We start from the raw sequence: 18087 nt of genomic DNA on the forward strand, positions 1-18087 counted from the left end.
GTTGTAATCATCCCATGGATTAGGTGACTGAGGGGGGCTATTGGTCCCTGCTGGGTTATGTGCACCTCCACCTGTGTCAGAGTCTGTGTCTACATCATCGTCTGGATTAGGGGATGGTGGAGGTGAATGGTGAGGTGGAGGTGTATGAGGAGGAACAGTATGGGGAGGTGGTGGAGAAGGGACCCTTAATGGAGAGGTTGCAATATTTCTCTTGTTTGGAGGAGGAGGAGGTGCTGGTGCCTCAAGTGGTCTCTTCTTGGAGCTGAGAGTCAGTTGACCAGTCTTAGGATCCTTTACAAGAGTTTTTTGGTTAGGGTCAGGTGTGAAAAGTTCCTCTGAATAGAGCAGATCCTTCGGCGTCGAGATTTTCGGCTCTGTAGGTTTTTTTTAGCACCGAGTCGGTAGCTAGTTTTGGATCTTTTGGTTTAGAAGTGTGCCCTTTTGAAATGTCCTTTACCGGAACCTGTTTCTTCGGTTCCGGGATGTTTTTTCGGTTCCGAAGCGTGTTCTTGAGCGTTGGGCGTTTTTTACTCTGTTCAGAGTGCGGTTTCGGCATCGATGAGCCGCTGCCAGTCTTTGGCGGCGTGTGCTTAGGTGTCGGAGCAACAGTCGGCGTGGTTGAGGAAGATGGCTTTTTCTTCGGTGTCTGTATAGGATGGGCACCAGGGATAGGCTGGTTCGAGCCCGAGCCACCTGAAGGCTTAGTGGGCTTCTTTGCCGTGCCCGAAGGCGGGGCGTGGGAAGCAGTCTCTCGGTGTGCACCCGGGCCCGAAGGCGAGGGTGTGCCCGAAGCCATTTTTGAGAGTGTCGAGGAAGGGTTGGGGGTCGACGATCTTACTTACGACCCGTTGAGCTGGAGTGACTTCCTTGACATCTGAGGAGCTGGTACTCTCTTCGGCGTGCTGGTGTTCTGGCACGTTGACGCCCTCGTCGAAGATGTCGTCTGGGATCGAAGCTGACTAGCGAGCCATAGTTCTTCGAGCTAGTCGGTCCCGGATCGTCTTCTTGGAGCGGAATGAGGCACAAGCGGAACAGTCTTTGGCCTCGTGCTCCGGTGAGAGGCAAAGGTTGCACACTTCATGTAGGTCGGTGTGGGGAAACTTCGACCCACATCGAGGACACTTTTTGAATGGCGTCCTTTCCATGAGCCAGAAAGTAAGGCCTAGGTATGCCCGAAGGTCTTCGTCGACGACCGGAATCGAAGACTTCGAGGTGGTGAAGAATCTCGTCAATGTGGAGCGCGATTGAAACAATACCGTCAAACTGGGTGAGGCTTGCGCGCCGAAGGAAATTTGGTTCCAAACCGGAGCGCAGGAAACACATCCGAGCCCGATGACGGAAAAAAACAATCTGAGGATGGAGCTGATGCCCATGCGCAATGTGGTCCAAAGGAGGAGTCACCTATCTCGTGACTTCCAAAGAACTTTTCAGGACAACAACAAACTGGAAACATCCGGGCCCAACACTAGGTGGCGATCTATGCACAGTGTGCAATCTGCAGCTCATATGCCTCGAACATATACACACACACATACATATACATGTATATACACATACATACATACACATACTACACATACATACATACACACATACATACACACATATATACATACACATATATACATACACACATATATACATACACACATATATACATACACACATATATACATACATACATATATATATACACATATATACACATATATATGCTCCTGCTTGGTTTGGTCAAATGAGGAGCACTCGCACATCGCACGGGGCTCCAAGCACAGCTCCAATTAACAGTACGGGAATGCCTGCCAGTAGATCCCCTTTCACAGTCCTGACATCATTTTCCGCCGACGCGTTTCAAAATAACTTTCTTCAAAGGCGGATGATGGCAGGAAGTCAGCACAGCCCAGGTAAGGTCTCCATTTATGCGCAATAGAGCGCCCTCTGATGGGCTGATTTGTGTGATTCTGCGCTGAGCATTATGGGAGTTGCAGTCCTAGGCGGGACTTTGCTCAGGGTTACCTGTGGCAAGGTTAGTCTCATCACCTTTTGTTGAGAGGGGAGGGGGGGGGAGAAAGTGCCATCTTTCTTGCATGGTATACCCCCACTTTTTGCTTAATTGCTGATGTGCTTTGACTGAGTATGCCCTGGGCTCCTGCCAATCAGGTGCCCAGGGGATGTGTTCCTTCCTAAAACTGTATTGAAGCTAAAACCCAATTGGCATCTCTGGCCACATGTCAGCCCCTAGTAAATGGTACCATGGGTACCCAGGGCATTGTGACCAGAGAAGACCCCTAAGGGCTGCAGCACTTATTGTGCCACCCTTAGGGGCCCTGCACCCTTACACACACACACACACACACACACACACACACACACACACACACACACCCTTTGCAGGCTGAGTGTCCTGGTGCATAACTAAACAAAGTCGACATGGCACACATCCCTGTGTGCTATGCCCACAGACCCACTGCCCTGGCATACATCAGTCACCCCTCTAGCTGGGTGCCCTATGCCAGTAGTGTGGGCACAGGTGCATGAGCCCTGTGCCCCTACAGTACCCAGGGCCATTCCTGGGCACTTTAAGTGCAGTGATGCCATTAAGAGTATATGGTGCTGGGAGGTTGTCATTACGAACTCCACAGCACGATAATGGCTACACTGAAGACTGACAAGTTTGATACCAAACTTCTCAGCACATTAAACCCACACTGGTGCCTAGGCTGCCACACAGAAGACATGTTGCTGGACCCCTGGGTGGAATGTCATCCGCTCTCCTGGGCCTGCAACAATGCACATCCTGGGCGAGGTGCTAAGTCTCCTCCTCCAGGATGGGCAGGGGGAAGCTTCAAAGGCATGCCGCCTTTGTGAGCTTCTCCAGGCCACTTGCTGTACTCGGCAACTGGCCCCCACCAGTTCTAACCCCCACTCTGGCGGGAAGACTGACGGGAAACCCTACGTCAGGAAAGGGGGTGTGCCAGCCTGTGCCAACTCCACCCCTCAGGTGGGAGAGGAGAAGTGAAGCCAGACTCCGGGATACCGCCATCTTGAGGATGGGGAGCCCTACCCACTCAAGCTAGGCTTCTGCCCCCCGCCTACAGGAGAGGAGCAGGTTAGGGTGTGTAAACACCCAGGATAGGGACCTTTTGGTCCCTGCCCTCACCCTACCTGTAATGCCCCTAAATTTAGCATTTAGGGGCACCCTGAACCTTTCTTCCTCAGATCCCGATTTCGAAACAAGAAAGAAAACCAAGAAGACTACCTGCCGTTCAGCTGCTAACAAGAGGACAACACCAACTGACTTGGCCCCAGCCCTACAGGCCTGTTGATCATTGAACCTGCTCCTGCTAAATCCCGGCATCTCCTGCGGACAACAACCTCGAGAAACCCGGAGGACCTGCCTGCCTTGACCCTCTTAGAGACTGGGACTCCCATGAGCAGTGTTTCTGCTTAAACAACAAAACCCTTAGTGCCAGCCAGGAACCATTAATCCAGCCCACTCAGCATCCGCCGAGCCCGGCCTGTGCCCGAGTGGACAAAGACCCTGAGGACCTCCTCCCGGCGATTCTGACCTGGAATCCAGTGTCAAGGACCCTCTTCGACGATCCAGGCGGCGCCTGCAGCCTCAGAACCAGGGACCCCCCCGACCGCGACCAATGGAGGGTAAGATTTCCCGAAGCCAAAAGACACCCCTGCACCCGGCGCCCCTTGTGCCCAACTCCGGGGTGCCTACCTACCCTCCAAGATCCCAACTTACCTCCAGAAGATCCTCAGTCCCTGAGCCTGCAGCATTTGTTCCCTTCTCAAGATCTCCATTGAAGAACATTGAGCTCCCGACGGCTCAAAAGCACCCTGAACCCAGCCGCCAAGTGCCCCTGGCAGTGCAACCTTTGTCCTATCCTACTTCCCCATTTGCCCTAAGCAAGTGATCAGGAGCCCAGCTCCCACAGCCACGTGGCCTGCTAGCCAGCAGCCACCAACCGAAGGCCCCCAGCCTCTCACTGGATAACATTGGGCCTAACTACCTCTGCACCCGGCTGCCCCTGTGCCGCTGAGGGTGTACCAACTGTACCTACCTGACCGTCGAAGACCCCTGAGTCTATGCCCAGAACCTTAACTCTGCCAGTCGAGTACTTACCTAAAAGCCGATAACTCACTTTTCGTTCATAGGCGAACATGGACTGGTTTCACTTGGAAATTCTGCTAAGTGTGGAGTTTTGGAACTTTAAAATATTCATCTCAAATCAGCCGAACTACGAATTCCGATTAACTCACCTGTTATCAGGAGAGACCTCAGTGCTGCATCTTTGAGCCCAGTACTGACCCTGAAAAGTAATTCTAACCGTACTTACCCGTAACTTGAATTTCCTTCCATAGGATATCATTGCCTGCTTTTGCTGAAAAAGTTGTATCGATATTTTAAACTTATAAATATTCTCTAAAAATCGTGCCAACGATAAAAACGTGATTACTTGCCTGTTTTAGAGAGAAGTTCCAGTGCTGAACCTAGGAGTCCAGCACTGGATTACAAAAGTAATGTGAACATACTTTACCTACAAATTGAATTATCCTCCATAGGATAAAAATGATAATTTCAACTGAAAAAGTTTCTAAGAGTCAACTTTTAAAATACAATAATGTTCCTTATAAATCACTACTGTAACCAAAACGCTTTTACTTAACCATTTACAGCTCAGGTCCCAGGACTGAATCTAGGATCCAGTCCTGTGGTTGGAAAAGTCCAGAATATATAGAGCCACTTTCCTACAGCTGACAATAAACGTGGCATTTGCCCTGACACACTCCCTCCCCCCCCCCCCTCTGGAGACGGCAGAGCTACACTGGAGAGTTAAACTGTTCCGGTTACACTACTATAGAGGTCGGTACATTGCACAACACCATACACACTTTTGTAGGACACTAAGTGAAGTCACGACCCCCTGAAGGACTTTGCCGAAGCTGATTTGGGCCTGGATTCGTTTTTGGAGATATATGAAGGGTTTGGGCAGGCGGCAGTTGCCACACTGCTCTGGGACTGGGGAGTTGGTCCATGTTGGGACCTTTGGTTAATTTTTTCTTATTTCAGATTGCTCCCTCCTTTCTTTCTTCGTGGAGCTGGATGGGAGGCGGCGGACAGGGGATAGACCACACACCCTATGATGACATCACACTATCAAACACTGAAGTTCCTCACGTGAAACATTAAGGGGATAGGGTCCATGCCCAAGCGTCATAATATACCTAACTATCTGAAGAGGGGGGGTGCAAATAGCTCTCCTGCAGGAGAGGCATCTGTTCCAAAAGGAAGTGGAAAAACTGTGCAGACGCTGAAGAGGACAGGTCTGTGCCACCTCTTTCTCGGCGTATGCCCGAGGAGCATTCATTTGGGGTGCCTTTCGAATTAACACAGTCTAAATAGATAAAGAGGGCAGATATGTCTTTATTACGGTGAGCCTACTGGGGCGAGACATCACATTGGGGTGCATATTCGCATTCAACCAAGACTAAATGGCCTTTAAGACCGACCTTTCCACTCGGATAGCAGATATGGTGGGCCAGGTGACATTAGGTGAAGACTTTAATGGTGTGACAGATGTGATGTTCACTAGATCCCCATCCTCCCCTACCTGGGGCTCAGATTTATCGAGTGGCAGCTTGACTAAGGGAATCGATGACCCATTGGGAACTAAAAGATATTTGGAGGATTCAACATGGGGGGGAGGGGGTTCTGGAGTAATCCTTTTGCCCAATGTATCAACTTCATACAAGATTTGATGCCTTTTGGTGTTCACCCACTGTCACTGGTTCTATTACCCACACGGATTACCTGGGACGGACCCTTTCTGATCACAGCCCCTTGTTGCTGACACATCGACCACATGGGGGCAGACCCTCAATCCCTACATGACAGCTTAACCCCACGACCTTGGAGGATGTACCGTTTGGGGCCGCCCTGCACTCCCTTGTTGATAGGTTCTTTTTCAAAATGAACATTCCACCTTCTAAGTGTTGACAGAATGGAGGCGTTTAAGGTGGTGGTGCGGGGTCACTGCATGGGGGAAGCTATAGGGGAGTGTAGAGAACTACACCGACACCTGTTAGATAAGGAGAGGGAACTGCGGGCATTAGGCAACATTCAAGGTGAGGACATACAGGTCCATACCAGCGTTTAAGATGAGCGTGTGCGCATTACAATGATCCTTTAGAAAGAATAAGGTCCTACAATTATAGAACATATATGGATACGCTGCAAGAGGAGGACGGGAGGACTGGTCGACCGTTGACCTGGCTAATTAGACCGGAAACCCAGTGTCTTCAATTATGCATATAAAGACCCAGAAGAGATCAATGGTTTCTTTTGTAGCTATCATGAGACTCTTTAAGCAGCCCCACTCGGGCCTCCTGTGAACATCTTCGCGGCTTCTTGGGCCCGCTGACTCTCCGCATTCTAGACTATGCCGGGGAGGAGCTGGGGGGACCTATGGCCCTACAGGAGGTTTGGAGAGCTATCTCCTATATGGCTAATGGGAAGACACCCGGCAGGCCTACCTGCAGAATTTTATAGGAAATACAAGTCTAGACTAGCCCAGAGGGTTGTGACTATGTATGCAGAGGCACCTGCCAGAAACCAAACGAGATGCAGTGGTGATTCCACTCCCCAAGACATGGCCCCAGATGCCGTGGTGGCGGAATATAGGCCTCTCTCAATGCTCAATACGGATTTTAAAATACTCCGCAAAGTACTGGCGCTCAGGTTCCTCTCACATATGAAGAGTCTAATCCACGCAGATCAGAATGGGTTCATCCCCTCCTGTACTACAGCGTATAACTTAGGTAGGCTGTACTCTGTGCTTTACCACCCAGAGGCAGGGAACGTTCAGCAGGCGGCCACCATTTTGTCAGTCGACCTAGAGAAGGTCTTTGATAGCGAGAGTTGGGACTATCTACTGAAGGTCATGAGGCGCCTAGAGTTAGGGGAAGATTGGGTGAAGTGGGTGAAACGGTTGTATACGTGCCCCACAGCAAGGTTTAGGACTGTTAAGAATATCATCACAATACCAGGTACCGCGGGGTACTGGACAGGGATGCCCACTGTCTCCACTTCTATTTGCCCTGGCAATAGAGCCCCTGGCTGAATTATTCCATCAGGTAGGGGAGGGTATAGGACTAACAATAAAAGGGAGAACATACATTATCTCTTTATGCAGATGAATTATTAATCTACCTCAGTGACACCGTAAAAGGCGCATAGACTGCGCACCGACTCCTAGAGACAGTTGGGAGGCTGTTGGGTTTGCGGGTTAATAAGCGCAAAACATACCTGTTCCCAGTGGCTGGACCACGGATTAGGCCCCCGCAGTCTGTAATACGATTCAGACTCAGGGAACGTTCTAGAGGGGAAGTTATAGGTATCTCAGCACAGTTCCGAAGAGACAGAAGATGGAGCCTTGACAGAATTATCGGCCCAAGAATAGTACTCTTCTCGGCTGTGCTGAGGTGCATTATGGCGACCCTAGATGACGTGTTGGCAGCGTTGGCGCAGGTTCAAACTGAACTAGCGGCATCCAATAGGGAAGTGGCAGCCTCTAGAGCCGAAAACGCACAGTTATGGGCTAGAATGGATAGACTCCCTGTACCCCTATTGCTACCGGAGGTAGCCCAGTCCCTTCTACCTCTGTTACAGTGGAGATGCCCGCCCAAATACCCCTAGCTCCACCTGAACGTTTCTATGGGGATAACAAGAAGGTACAGGTGTTCATGACTCAGGTGTTGCTGCACTTCATGTGTAAACCTAAAATGTTTGCTACCAACCAAGCCAGGGTGGCCTTTTTGATTTCTTATCTGGGGGGTGAGGCAGCACAATGGGCAGTCCCTGTAGTTAGGAGAGATGATCCCTTGCTCTACGAATGGGATGATTTTCGTGCAGAGTTCGAAAAGACTTTTGACAGAAGGGCTGAGACCTATACGGCAGATCGAGAACTACTGAAACTTAAACAAGGCAGCACAGACTTAGTGTCATATTTGAACAATTTCCGTCGTCTGGTGGCTGAGACCGATTGGCCGAAAGACAAACAGTCCGCTCTCTTTTACCAAGGGCTGAACGATGATATGAAGGATGTGTTAGCGCAAATCGACCCCCAACCACGTACCTGCTCCGTGCTCATATAACTCACCTTGCGCTTGGATCATTGGATGAAAGAGCGTAAAGGGGAACATAAGTCGAAAGAACGGGCCGCCCTGACTTACGAGCACTCGGGGCACGGAGAGAAATCACCCTCCGTGCCGGAGCCAATGGAAATCGGAACTGTACGAGCTTCGTTAACGCTTAGTGAAAAAGACCACCGACGTAAGCAAGGACTTTGTCTTTATTGCGGCAAAAAAGGGAACTTTTTGTGGGAATGTCCAGTGAAACCTAAACCAGGCAGGTTTAGAACTGGACAAAGAGCGGCAGGAATCACCGAAATGAAGCAGGAAAACTACAAAGCTTGAAGGTGGGCGAAGGGGAACCATCAAGCAGGAAAACCATCCCTTCCATTACGCCAGGATGCGATCAGGAGATGAACCACTTGTTTATAGACATGACGCTTAGGGTCGTTGCCGAAGAAAAGAAGATTCGCGCAATGGTGGACTCCGGCGCTACCGGTTGTTTTATGGATTCGGCAGTGGCAGAGAGTCTGGGAGTGGGTCTTATCACCAAGAGCCACCCAGAAACAGTATACGCTGTAGATGGAAAGGAGCTACAAGCAGGGCCCATAAAATACCACACCCCGGAATATAGGCTTTCCTATGAGGGGACTCACCATGAGGAAATGGCGTTTAGCATCATCGAAGCACCCCAGTATGGGATTATTTTGCAGCTTCCTTGGTTGCAAAAACACGAGCCTTTTATCCATTGGACTTCCAAGACGGTGCAGTTCAATTCCCCACATTGCCAAGAACACTGCAACTCTGAATTGTTCAATCCCTCGCGGGCTCTAGCTTCGATACAGTATATCGCCATTGCCGCAGAAAAAGAAGTGTCTCTACCTGCTACAAAGACTACGAAGCTGTGTTCAGTGACGCTATGGCAGAAGTGCTCCCTCCTCACAGAGCATATGACTGCCGGATAGACCTCCTTCCAGGGCCAGTGGTCCCCAATTGCAGAATTTACGCCCTTACGTTGCCCGAGAATGAGACTCTGCGGGCCTATTTGGATAAGTACCTTGCCATCGGATACATCAGGCCCTCTAGGTCTCCTGCATCATCCCCGTTGTTTTTCATTCCGAAGGCCAACGGTGAGAAGAGATGCTGTATTGACTACAGAGCGCTTAACACCATTACCATCAAGAACCAATACCCTTTGCCCTTGATCCCGGTCCTGTTGGAACAGGTGCGTTCAGCCAAGGTGTATACCAAGCTAGACCTGAGAGGGCCTTATCACCTTGTTCGCATAAGACAAGGCGAGGAGTGGAAGACGGCATTCAAGACGCGGTATGGGCTTTATGAATACTTGGTGATGCCCTTTGGATTATGCAATGCCCCGGCCGCATTTCAGTTCTTCATAAATGAGGCGGGTTACGGCTTAAGTCCAATGCCTTGGATACACTCAATGGTTGCCCATGTGTCTGTGTCCGCTTCTTTCGAGAGGGTCCTTCGTTTGCTCACTGGCAGAGCAAATTATATAAAAATCAGCTTCTCCTTACTTGCGGCAAAAAGAAAGCAAAGGACACTTCGGGATTTGGTAGAGGCTTGCTTTATTCAGGGTACAGCACTACCGGTTTCGGCGTAAGCTTTCATCAGATGCTCCCAAAATTGCGTGCTTCTCAGATCTTCAATGGGCTCCGCTTAAGATGATTTTCAGAGGCCCCACCTGCTTCTTTTTCCGCCCACTTGCGCCAATAACGGGGACTACTAGTCCCACAATGCTGCATGTTGGCAGTCCGGTATCGGGGGAAGCCGCTGTGATGATCTTGATTTCTCTGCCTCTCCTCCCATTCTCTCCTGCCTCAAACCTGCCTTCCGCACCAAATAGGAGACACCAAAGAGTCTTCAGCGTCTCGTATATATATATATATATATATATATATATATATATATATTACTCTCCGACTTGAAAAACGGCAGCGCCTCTGCCTGTTTTCCCAGCGCGCAAACAATGATCGTCTGGAGTCAGGCTTGTCAAATCGCTTCTTTTATTTTGTCATTAAAGTGCAGGGTGCAGGAATCATCAAACAGACGCGTTTCGGGCGCGGACGCCCTTGCTCACTGTCAGCGAGAAACTGGACATGGTAACCATTAAATAAACACTAATGTTCAAAAAGCGCGCCAGTGCATTCACAGTAATTAACATAGACAGGGGACTGATGGCTTAAAACCTGATAATAGGTAACGTCCATAGCGGCCATTTGTAAATGGTGAAACATATATTATTCAATCATATATGTACAAATACTATAACAATCCTAGTGGTAATCACATAAGTGCAAATAGTATTATATTCATTCAATGTTAATGTAAACATAAGACATGTGCAAATGCGCAAATTAATGTGCAAATAGGCACATTTGTAAAGTGCCACGTGCAAATGCGTAATGCCTGAACAGACATGATTTGTATGTTTAAATACAATTTATATAAAAGTGCAAAGTGCCATGTAAACTTTATAACTGTGCAAATACGCAATTTAAAATGCTATCACATTACTGGTAGATATTACTTTAACCATATATAATCATACAAATCTTATTTGACGTTTTGATGTTTTACTGGGCCGACTATGCATTCTGTAACACTGTTACAAAGCTCTCTCATATCCATGTTTAATCTCATGTAATCTATGATATTTGATACATGCATCTGTAAGTTCTATAGATTAAAGATGCAATATTGTGCTCGGGGGACTAGCGCACAACTTGTCATGGTTAATTACATGTCCATTAAATAAACAAATATATATATATATATATATATATATTTTTTTTTTTAAATGGTAGAGCAAAGTAATTAAAATAACAGCAATTGCGTTCTCTGAAAGAGGAGTGAAAGGGTCAAAGTTATTTTATATACCACTCAAAAGCAATTCTAATGGCAAAGCTTAGCTTTTTTGGTCAAATCAATCCCAACATGGCATGCTTTAGAATCACAGGAGATCAGATTTATTCATTAGATATGAAATAACTTACCAATTTCACAGACTTATTGTACATCTTAATATAGTCGTTGGAGAGAAGAACTTCTTCTATTTTGAAGGTAACACCAGTAAAACTCAACTGCCTCGCTATGTACATCCCTCTTAGTTTCATGTCCATGGCAACTATTTCCATTGCTCCTACGCCCCTAAAATTAAAACAAAAAATACCATGTACAATTCAGAAGTAATTTATGTTAAGTAGCCTTGCCAAGAACAAACATTTTACATTCTTCTAATAGTCTTTACTGGTTATACGAACCCTAACTAAATTCATGATCATTGAATTTCTCAACCTAGGATGGTAGATATATATATTTTTTTTTACAAGAGAAAGTATATCCAACAGTAAGATATCCATCTCTTTTGGTAGTTCTATAGTTTTAGCTCAATTGATTAACTGTTTGGACCCAAGCTCAAGTTTATTCTGTAACACATATTGTGGAAGGAGGACATCTAAGAAGCTAATCCACTCTGTAAAATGCAAGAATTTATAGGCACGAGTCCTACACTATCTTTCATAGCATTAAGGCAACCTTTAGAAACCAGACATGTCCATATTAAGCAATATGAGACTTTTACATCAATCAATCCCTGAAAATATTCTTTCAAATGTAACCTTTCTTTTTTTAGAAGGGCAATGCTACTTGCCCAGTAAACATCTGTTCTTGGCATGTAGATTCACATGCTTTGCATACTCCTACCATCTAGTGTTGTGTCCGGATGTTTGCAAGCTTTTCTTCGAAGAAGTCTTTCCAGTTACAACGTAATGGGACTCCTCCTTTCGGTGATAGTGTGCATGGGCATCGACTCCACCGTGATTGTTTTCCCGCAGAGGACGAGAATGGACTTAGTCAGTGTAGAATAGAGATGTCCATGCGTATGTATGTAAACTAAGAACTGCAACAACTACAGGAGACCGGGAAGGCAGGTGGGCGCATGTTAGTCTACAGCTCTACATGCCCAAAACAGATGCTTACTGGGTAAGTAACATTATCCATTTTAGGCATGTGAGCTGTAGATCACGTGCTTTGCATAGACTATACAGCAATCTACTCACAGAGCGGTGGAAAACTTGTAGTTGTTGTTTGAAACAGTGTTTTAAGTACTGCCTGGCCTACGTTAGCTTGTTGCCTCGCTAACACATCTACACAATAGTGTTTGGTGAATGTGGTGTAGACCATTTTTCTGCCTTACAGATGTCAGCTAGGTGAATATTCCCTACGAAGGCCATAGTAGCCCCTATTTTGCCAGTGGTATGCGTTCTACTGGGTGTTAGCAAAGTTCTTTTTGCTTTCACATAACATGTTTGGATACATTTCACGATCCATCTTGCAATGCCTGATTTAAATATCGGATTGCGTTTGTGTGATGGAGAAAAAGCAACAAAGCTGCTTTGTTTTACGAAATTCTTTTGTGCTTTCCACGTAACATAGTAGAGCTCTTTTCACATCAAAAGTGTGTAGAGCTCGTTTTGCTACAGAATCAGGTTGAGCAAAGAACACAGTTAACAACTGATTGATTGATATGAAAGGCAGAAACTACTGTAGGGAGATATTTAAGATTCTTTCGAAGAACGACTGTCTTTGTGAAGCTGAAAGAAGGCTCTTGTATACTTAATGCCTGGAGTTCACCAACTCTCCTTAGTGAAGTGATTGAGATGAGGAAAGTAACCGACCATGAGAGGAATTGTAATTGACACCTGTGCATTGGTTCAAATTAGTCTTTTAAGGACTATGTTTAAGTTCCACGCTGGTGCAGGTGAGACTCTTGATGGTATCACTCTTTAATCCTTCCATAAAGGCTTTAATCACTGGTGTGCGAGTTACTTACCTTCGGTAATGATGTATCTGGTAGAGACTATTCTAGTAGCAGATTACTTCACGTAGAATTATCCCCAGGCGTGAGACTGGATCCGGAAACTTTTTGCCACAGCATCCCTGCGTGCCAGGGTGACATCATGCGACTACGCCCAGGCGTCGTCCGCGCACATGACGTCAGCGAGGGCACATAAGCCCCACTCTGGCGTGCCTACGTACATTTTCTTTGGAGAAATTTTCCGCACCACAACGCGGAGCCACCAAACAAAAAACTGTGGGAGCATGGGAACATTGTGCGAAAGACTATACAAAAAGGAACCCCATAAGAACAGTGCAACACTGCATTGTCCAAGGGCAGAGAAAGAGAGGAAGAGCAGAGCCTTGAGCAGCCACCCCGCCAATACCTAGATAGCAACCCTCCACCTCGTACCCGGAGACAGGGAACCTGTGTAAAGGCGTGACACATGTAGCAGGCCTACAATCACACCCCGAAACAAGGAAGGGGAGACAGTCCCAACAGGCAGGAACAATCAACCTCCAGCCACCCCAGCCTAGAGGGCATCCACCCCCCAAGAAACAAGGGTAAGGCACAACCAGAGGGCCCCAACTCAGAGGCAGTAGATGGGCCAGGCCCCTAGCAGCAAGAGGAAGGGAGGGAAGGGAGATATTCGAGGTAAACCTCCCCGGCCTGGAGCAGGCTGAACAGCGGGGCATAGGAGCACCAGAACCCTACCTTCCCAGAACCAAGAAGAGCGAAGAACAGCAACCAGACGGAGCCACCGCCAGGAGCAAAAGAAGGTACTCACAGAAGACATGGACCCCCACAGGGAGGAGAGTACCAAGGACCAGCCCAGGGTTCCTCGCAGGGGAGGAAGGGCGGGCTGTGAAGGAATCTGCAGCTAGAATCATCTCTACCAGATATACTAGTTACCTTCGGTAACGATGTATCTGATAGAGACTACTAGCCGCAGATTCCTTTACGTAGAATAAATACCCTAGCAATACCCACAGGGAAGGAGGGTCTGCGAAAGGACCCTACCAGACTGGACAGAACAGAAGGCTCAGAGAGGACCAGACCCTGTGGACCAGGGAGGTAACCTCATCCCACCAGGCAAGAGGACCCCCACAAGTCAAACACCAGCAGCCCCAGAAGGGATATAGGAGGTAGAGTGGAGGCCCACACACTCACAACAGTGGGACCTTAGGCAAGGCCGGAGATGCCGAAGCACCCCACTCCATCCCAGGGCAACAGAGCTTCCAACCAACGCCAGGACAGGCAGAGGAAAAAGAAGAAGAAGCCCAGTGGGTCCAAAGAAACCAAGGACAGTGGAGAGCCCACCCAGCGGGAAGGCAACAGGCCAGCCAGAATGGTAGCTATAACCATAAGCCGCCAGAAGCATGAAAGACACTGAAGTTTTCCAGCTCTCAAAACAAGAGCAGAAAGGAGAGGAAATGGCCGGGCCCAATACTATAAGGGCAGTGCACACAACTTCAAGAAGCAATAGCAACATACAGAAACGCCAAGGACACCAGGCACCTGAAGGCAACCAGCACTCCCCAGCAGAACATAGCTATATAACAGCAACCACTACCCCACATAGGGTACGGTAAGTCCCAAAACACGGCAACCCTCTTTGGAAGAACTTCTGCAGCAGAGTAGAAAGCAAGCGTCAAGGAAAAACACAGCCCAGCGGAAGGCTTGACATCAGCCCAAAGAAAAACAGAAGGCCTAATCTCAGGGCCAAATCTGTGTACTATTCCAGCAAAAAACAACACTCACACACAGGCAACAAGAGCCGTCCAGCAGCCAAGTCCAGCAGCCAACAATGCCAAAGTCCCAGCAAGTAGGACTCAATGGCCAGCAAACACCATCTACAGCCAGGGCATCCAAAAAGCCAAAACCCAGCTCAACTCAGCAGTCACTGAGGAGGAGGAGGAAGAGGGGAATGAGTAGGAGGAGAATAAGGTGGAGGAGTCGTAGTAGGCGGAGGACAGAGCCCCACCAGGAACCTCTGGATGGAAGAATCAGCCGGATCATGGAACAAGCAGCTGCCATCAAACGGAAGATCAATGAGCCACTCCTGAATATTCTCAGGGAACACGCCATCCCGAAGCCAAGCATGGTGATGGGGGGCGACTAAGGAAGCCATGACCTGGCCCAACACCTCCGAGATGTCCAGAGCGGAGAGGAGAGTAATCGCCGCCAGCTCCCAGCCATCCAGAGCATGATGCTGTGAGTCCACCTGAACAGTGTCCTGGAAAGCTGCGGATCCCAGAGACTCAGCTGAGTCCCACAAACAAGAGGAGGCCCTCGCCAATACACACAAGGTGTTAAGGGCCCGCAGGGAAGCACTGGTTGAGGCGTACATGTTGCGCCCCCAAGAGTCCAGCAAGCAGGACTCCCGGGACGGATGAGGTCAACAGTGGCGGCAGGGAGGTAAAAGCGGTCCTCAAGAGTGGACTGGCAGCAGAGGGGTGGAGGGAGAGGCACGCCGGGTCATGTGGCGCCAGAAGGTGACGGTGCAGAAGGTGTTGAGGCACCGGATCTCCTGAGGCTGGACGCCTCCAAGCTCCGTCCAGGGAAGAAAGGAACGAACCCTCAAAGGGAAGTAAGATCTCCCTCCTACCAGAGCCCTGGTGGAGAACCTCCAAGAGATGGTCAGCCAGAAAATGAGTAATCGGTTCTCCCATGCACAGAATGCCCACGGCTGTAGACTAAGACGGCCGTCCCCGAAGCCAAGCGGGACAGGCAAGGGCCAGACCTAAAAGCCAGAAGGCACCGAGGAATGGGGTACCTGCCGCTCCTCCGACGAGCACCTCGGCCTCAGAAAGGGCAGGGAGCCACCCTTCGACGCCGGTGAAACAGACACCATGCAGCGGCCAGTCTCCGGGAAAGAGGACACCAAAATGCAGGCAGCCTCTGGAGACGAGGGAGCGCCCAAAGACAAATCCGCTGCAGAACCTCTGTGTGGAGCCGTGGAGTCAGCACGCTGAGGTAGGGCGCCAGCACCATCCGGCGCTGAAGGAGAGACCGGATAGGGCTCCCCCAAGTCACACGGCACCGGGGACCGGAGTCGAAGTGGCCAAAGGTTGGCGTCGACTCTACCTCTGCCGAGGCAGCCGCCTGCGTGGAGAGACGAGCGGGACCGGGGGAGTGACCCAAAGTTCTCCGCCAGCCTCGTCCCAGAATGGAGGAGGCGCCAGAGACGACTCAACCTCCCACTCGCCCTCCGACAAGGCAGCCGCCTGCGGGGAGGAACGAAAAAGGCCCGGAGGGGGACAAGGAGTTCCCATCCCACCTCGGTCCAGAGCGGGACGAGAAGAGGTAACCGACCCTTGTGGCGCTGCCCGAAGCAGACACCAGCTCAGCCTTGGACGAAGCCTTCGCCTGCCCAGAGGGCCGAGCGGGGCTCGGGGATGCGACATGAGCCCCGGCGACCTCCCGCGACACCACAGGGACTCCTGCGGGAGTTTGCGCGAGGCAGAGGCGCCGTGGCGCGAAGGAGGGACCCCAGCGGGGCCGCACCCCAACAGAACCACATCCTCCAAGCCTGGATCCGAACCCGTCGGCGCCGGGGAGGGCCCCGCGCGAGACAAGGGATCCGCTGACACACCAAGAAGAGGAGGAGAAGCGAGGAGACGGCAGCGAGGCCTGCAAAGCTGCCGCGTATGTCTCTATCTGGACTCTCAACTCCCCCCTCACCGGGAAACGGTGGATAGGAGGACAACACGCGGGCCGCATCACCCACGGAGAGTCCACACCACCGTCCACACCCCCGAAAGGCCGAACACCAGCCCCCGGGGACAAACTGCAACACTTACCCACCGGGGAGCGACGCACAAGCGACATCGGAGAAGGACGGGGATGACTACCACAGCCGTATCTCAAGCGGTCTGCTGAAGCTGATCGAGGGGAGGAGGTCAACCTGGAAAGATGCGCCGATAGAAGTTTCATGCGGTGCTCTCGCCGCGACTTCAACTGTTGACACGTCTCACAATCAGTGGTGTTGTGATCTTCCCCCAAATACCACATACAAATGAGATGAGGGTCAGTCGCCGACATAAGACGTCCACACGAAGTGCAAGTTTTGAAGCCCGAAGGCATTCGCACACTGTTCCACCAGACAGAAGACAATTAGTGAAGAAAAAAGGGCCTCAAACAGGCCCGCAGCAAGACCGGATCCGCGTTTCACACAGAAAAGGAAAAAACTGACGGGCGGGGGTGTGGGTTTATGTAACCTCGCTGACCTCACGTGCGCGGACGACACCTGGCCGGAGTCGTGTGATGTTGCCCTGCCCCCGGCACGCAGGGATGCGGTGGCAAAAAGTTTCCGGATCCAGTCTCACGCCTTGGGATAATTCTACGTGAAGGAATCTGCGGCTAGTATCTCTATCAGATATTCTGAACAGAGGCAAGTATTGTCTGTTTTGTAAATATGCAGTACAGCTGCTAGATGTAAACGAAAGGGCCTCAAACAGGCCCGCAGCAAGACCGGATCCGCGTTTCACACAGAAAAGGAAAAAACTGACGGGCGGGGTGTGGGTTTATGTAACCTCGCTGACCTCACGTGCGCGGACGACACCTGGCCGGAGTCGTGTGATGTTGCCCTGCCCCCGGCACGCAGGGATGCGGTGGCAAAAAGTTTCCGGATCCAGTCTGACGCCTTGGGATAATTCTACGTGAAGGAATCTGCGGCTAGTATCTCTATCAGATATTCTGAACAGAGGCAAGTATTGTCTGTTTTGTAAATATGCAGTACAGCTGCTAGATGTAAACGAATGGATGTGTAGGCTAGTCAGATTGCTGTAAATGTAACAGACGATGTGCACAGAAGCATCAAGAGGACTGATATTGTTACAATAGATAAACAGTTTATTTTTTTGCTGTACAACATGTCCTAGTAGTAGGCTTTCTAGCCTCTTTTAGGATAGTCATAAAGTCTGGTGGTAATTGTAAATAACCAAACTGACTTCAGGAGCCAGATTCCCAGGTTGAGTTCTTTGGGATTTGGATGCCTGATTTCTCCATGGCTCTGAGTGAGGACACTGGAGGTGAGATGAATCTTTTGGTGTGGAACTACTTGACAGCTCCAGCAGGGTGGT

At 49.6% G+C, this 18087-nt stretch overlaps 1 protein-coding gene across 6 annotated transcripts in view; it reads right to left on the minus strand.

The window, feature by feature from the left end:
- Positions 1-18087, minus strand: part of SBNO1 (strawberry notch homolog 1) — a 1344504-nt gene that overhangs the window by 828242 nt on the left and 498175 nt on the right. For all 6 annotated transcript variants that reach the window (XM_078667602.1, XM_078667600.1, XM_078667599.1 and 3 more), the window contains one exon: positions 11160-11313. In XM_078667602.1, coding sequence (XP_078523728.1) covers positions 11160-11313 — 154 coding nt within the window. The remainder of the gene's footprint in view (positions 1-11159; positions 11314-18087) is intronic.

This window comes from Lissotriton helveticus, chromosome 11 (genome assembly GCF_964261635.1).
Source record: "Lissotriton helveticus chromosome 11, aLisHel1.1, whole genome shotgun sequence".
In the NCBI taxonomy this organism is placed as follows: Eukaryota; Metazoa; Chordata; class Amphibia; order Caudata; family Salamandridae; genus Lissotriton; species Lissotriton helveticus.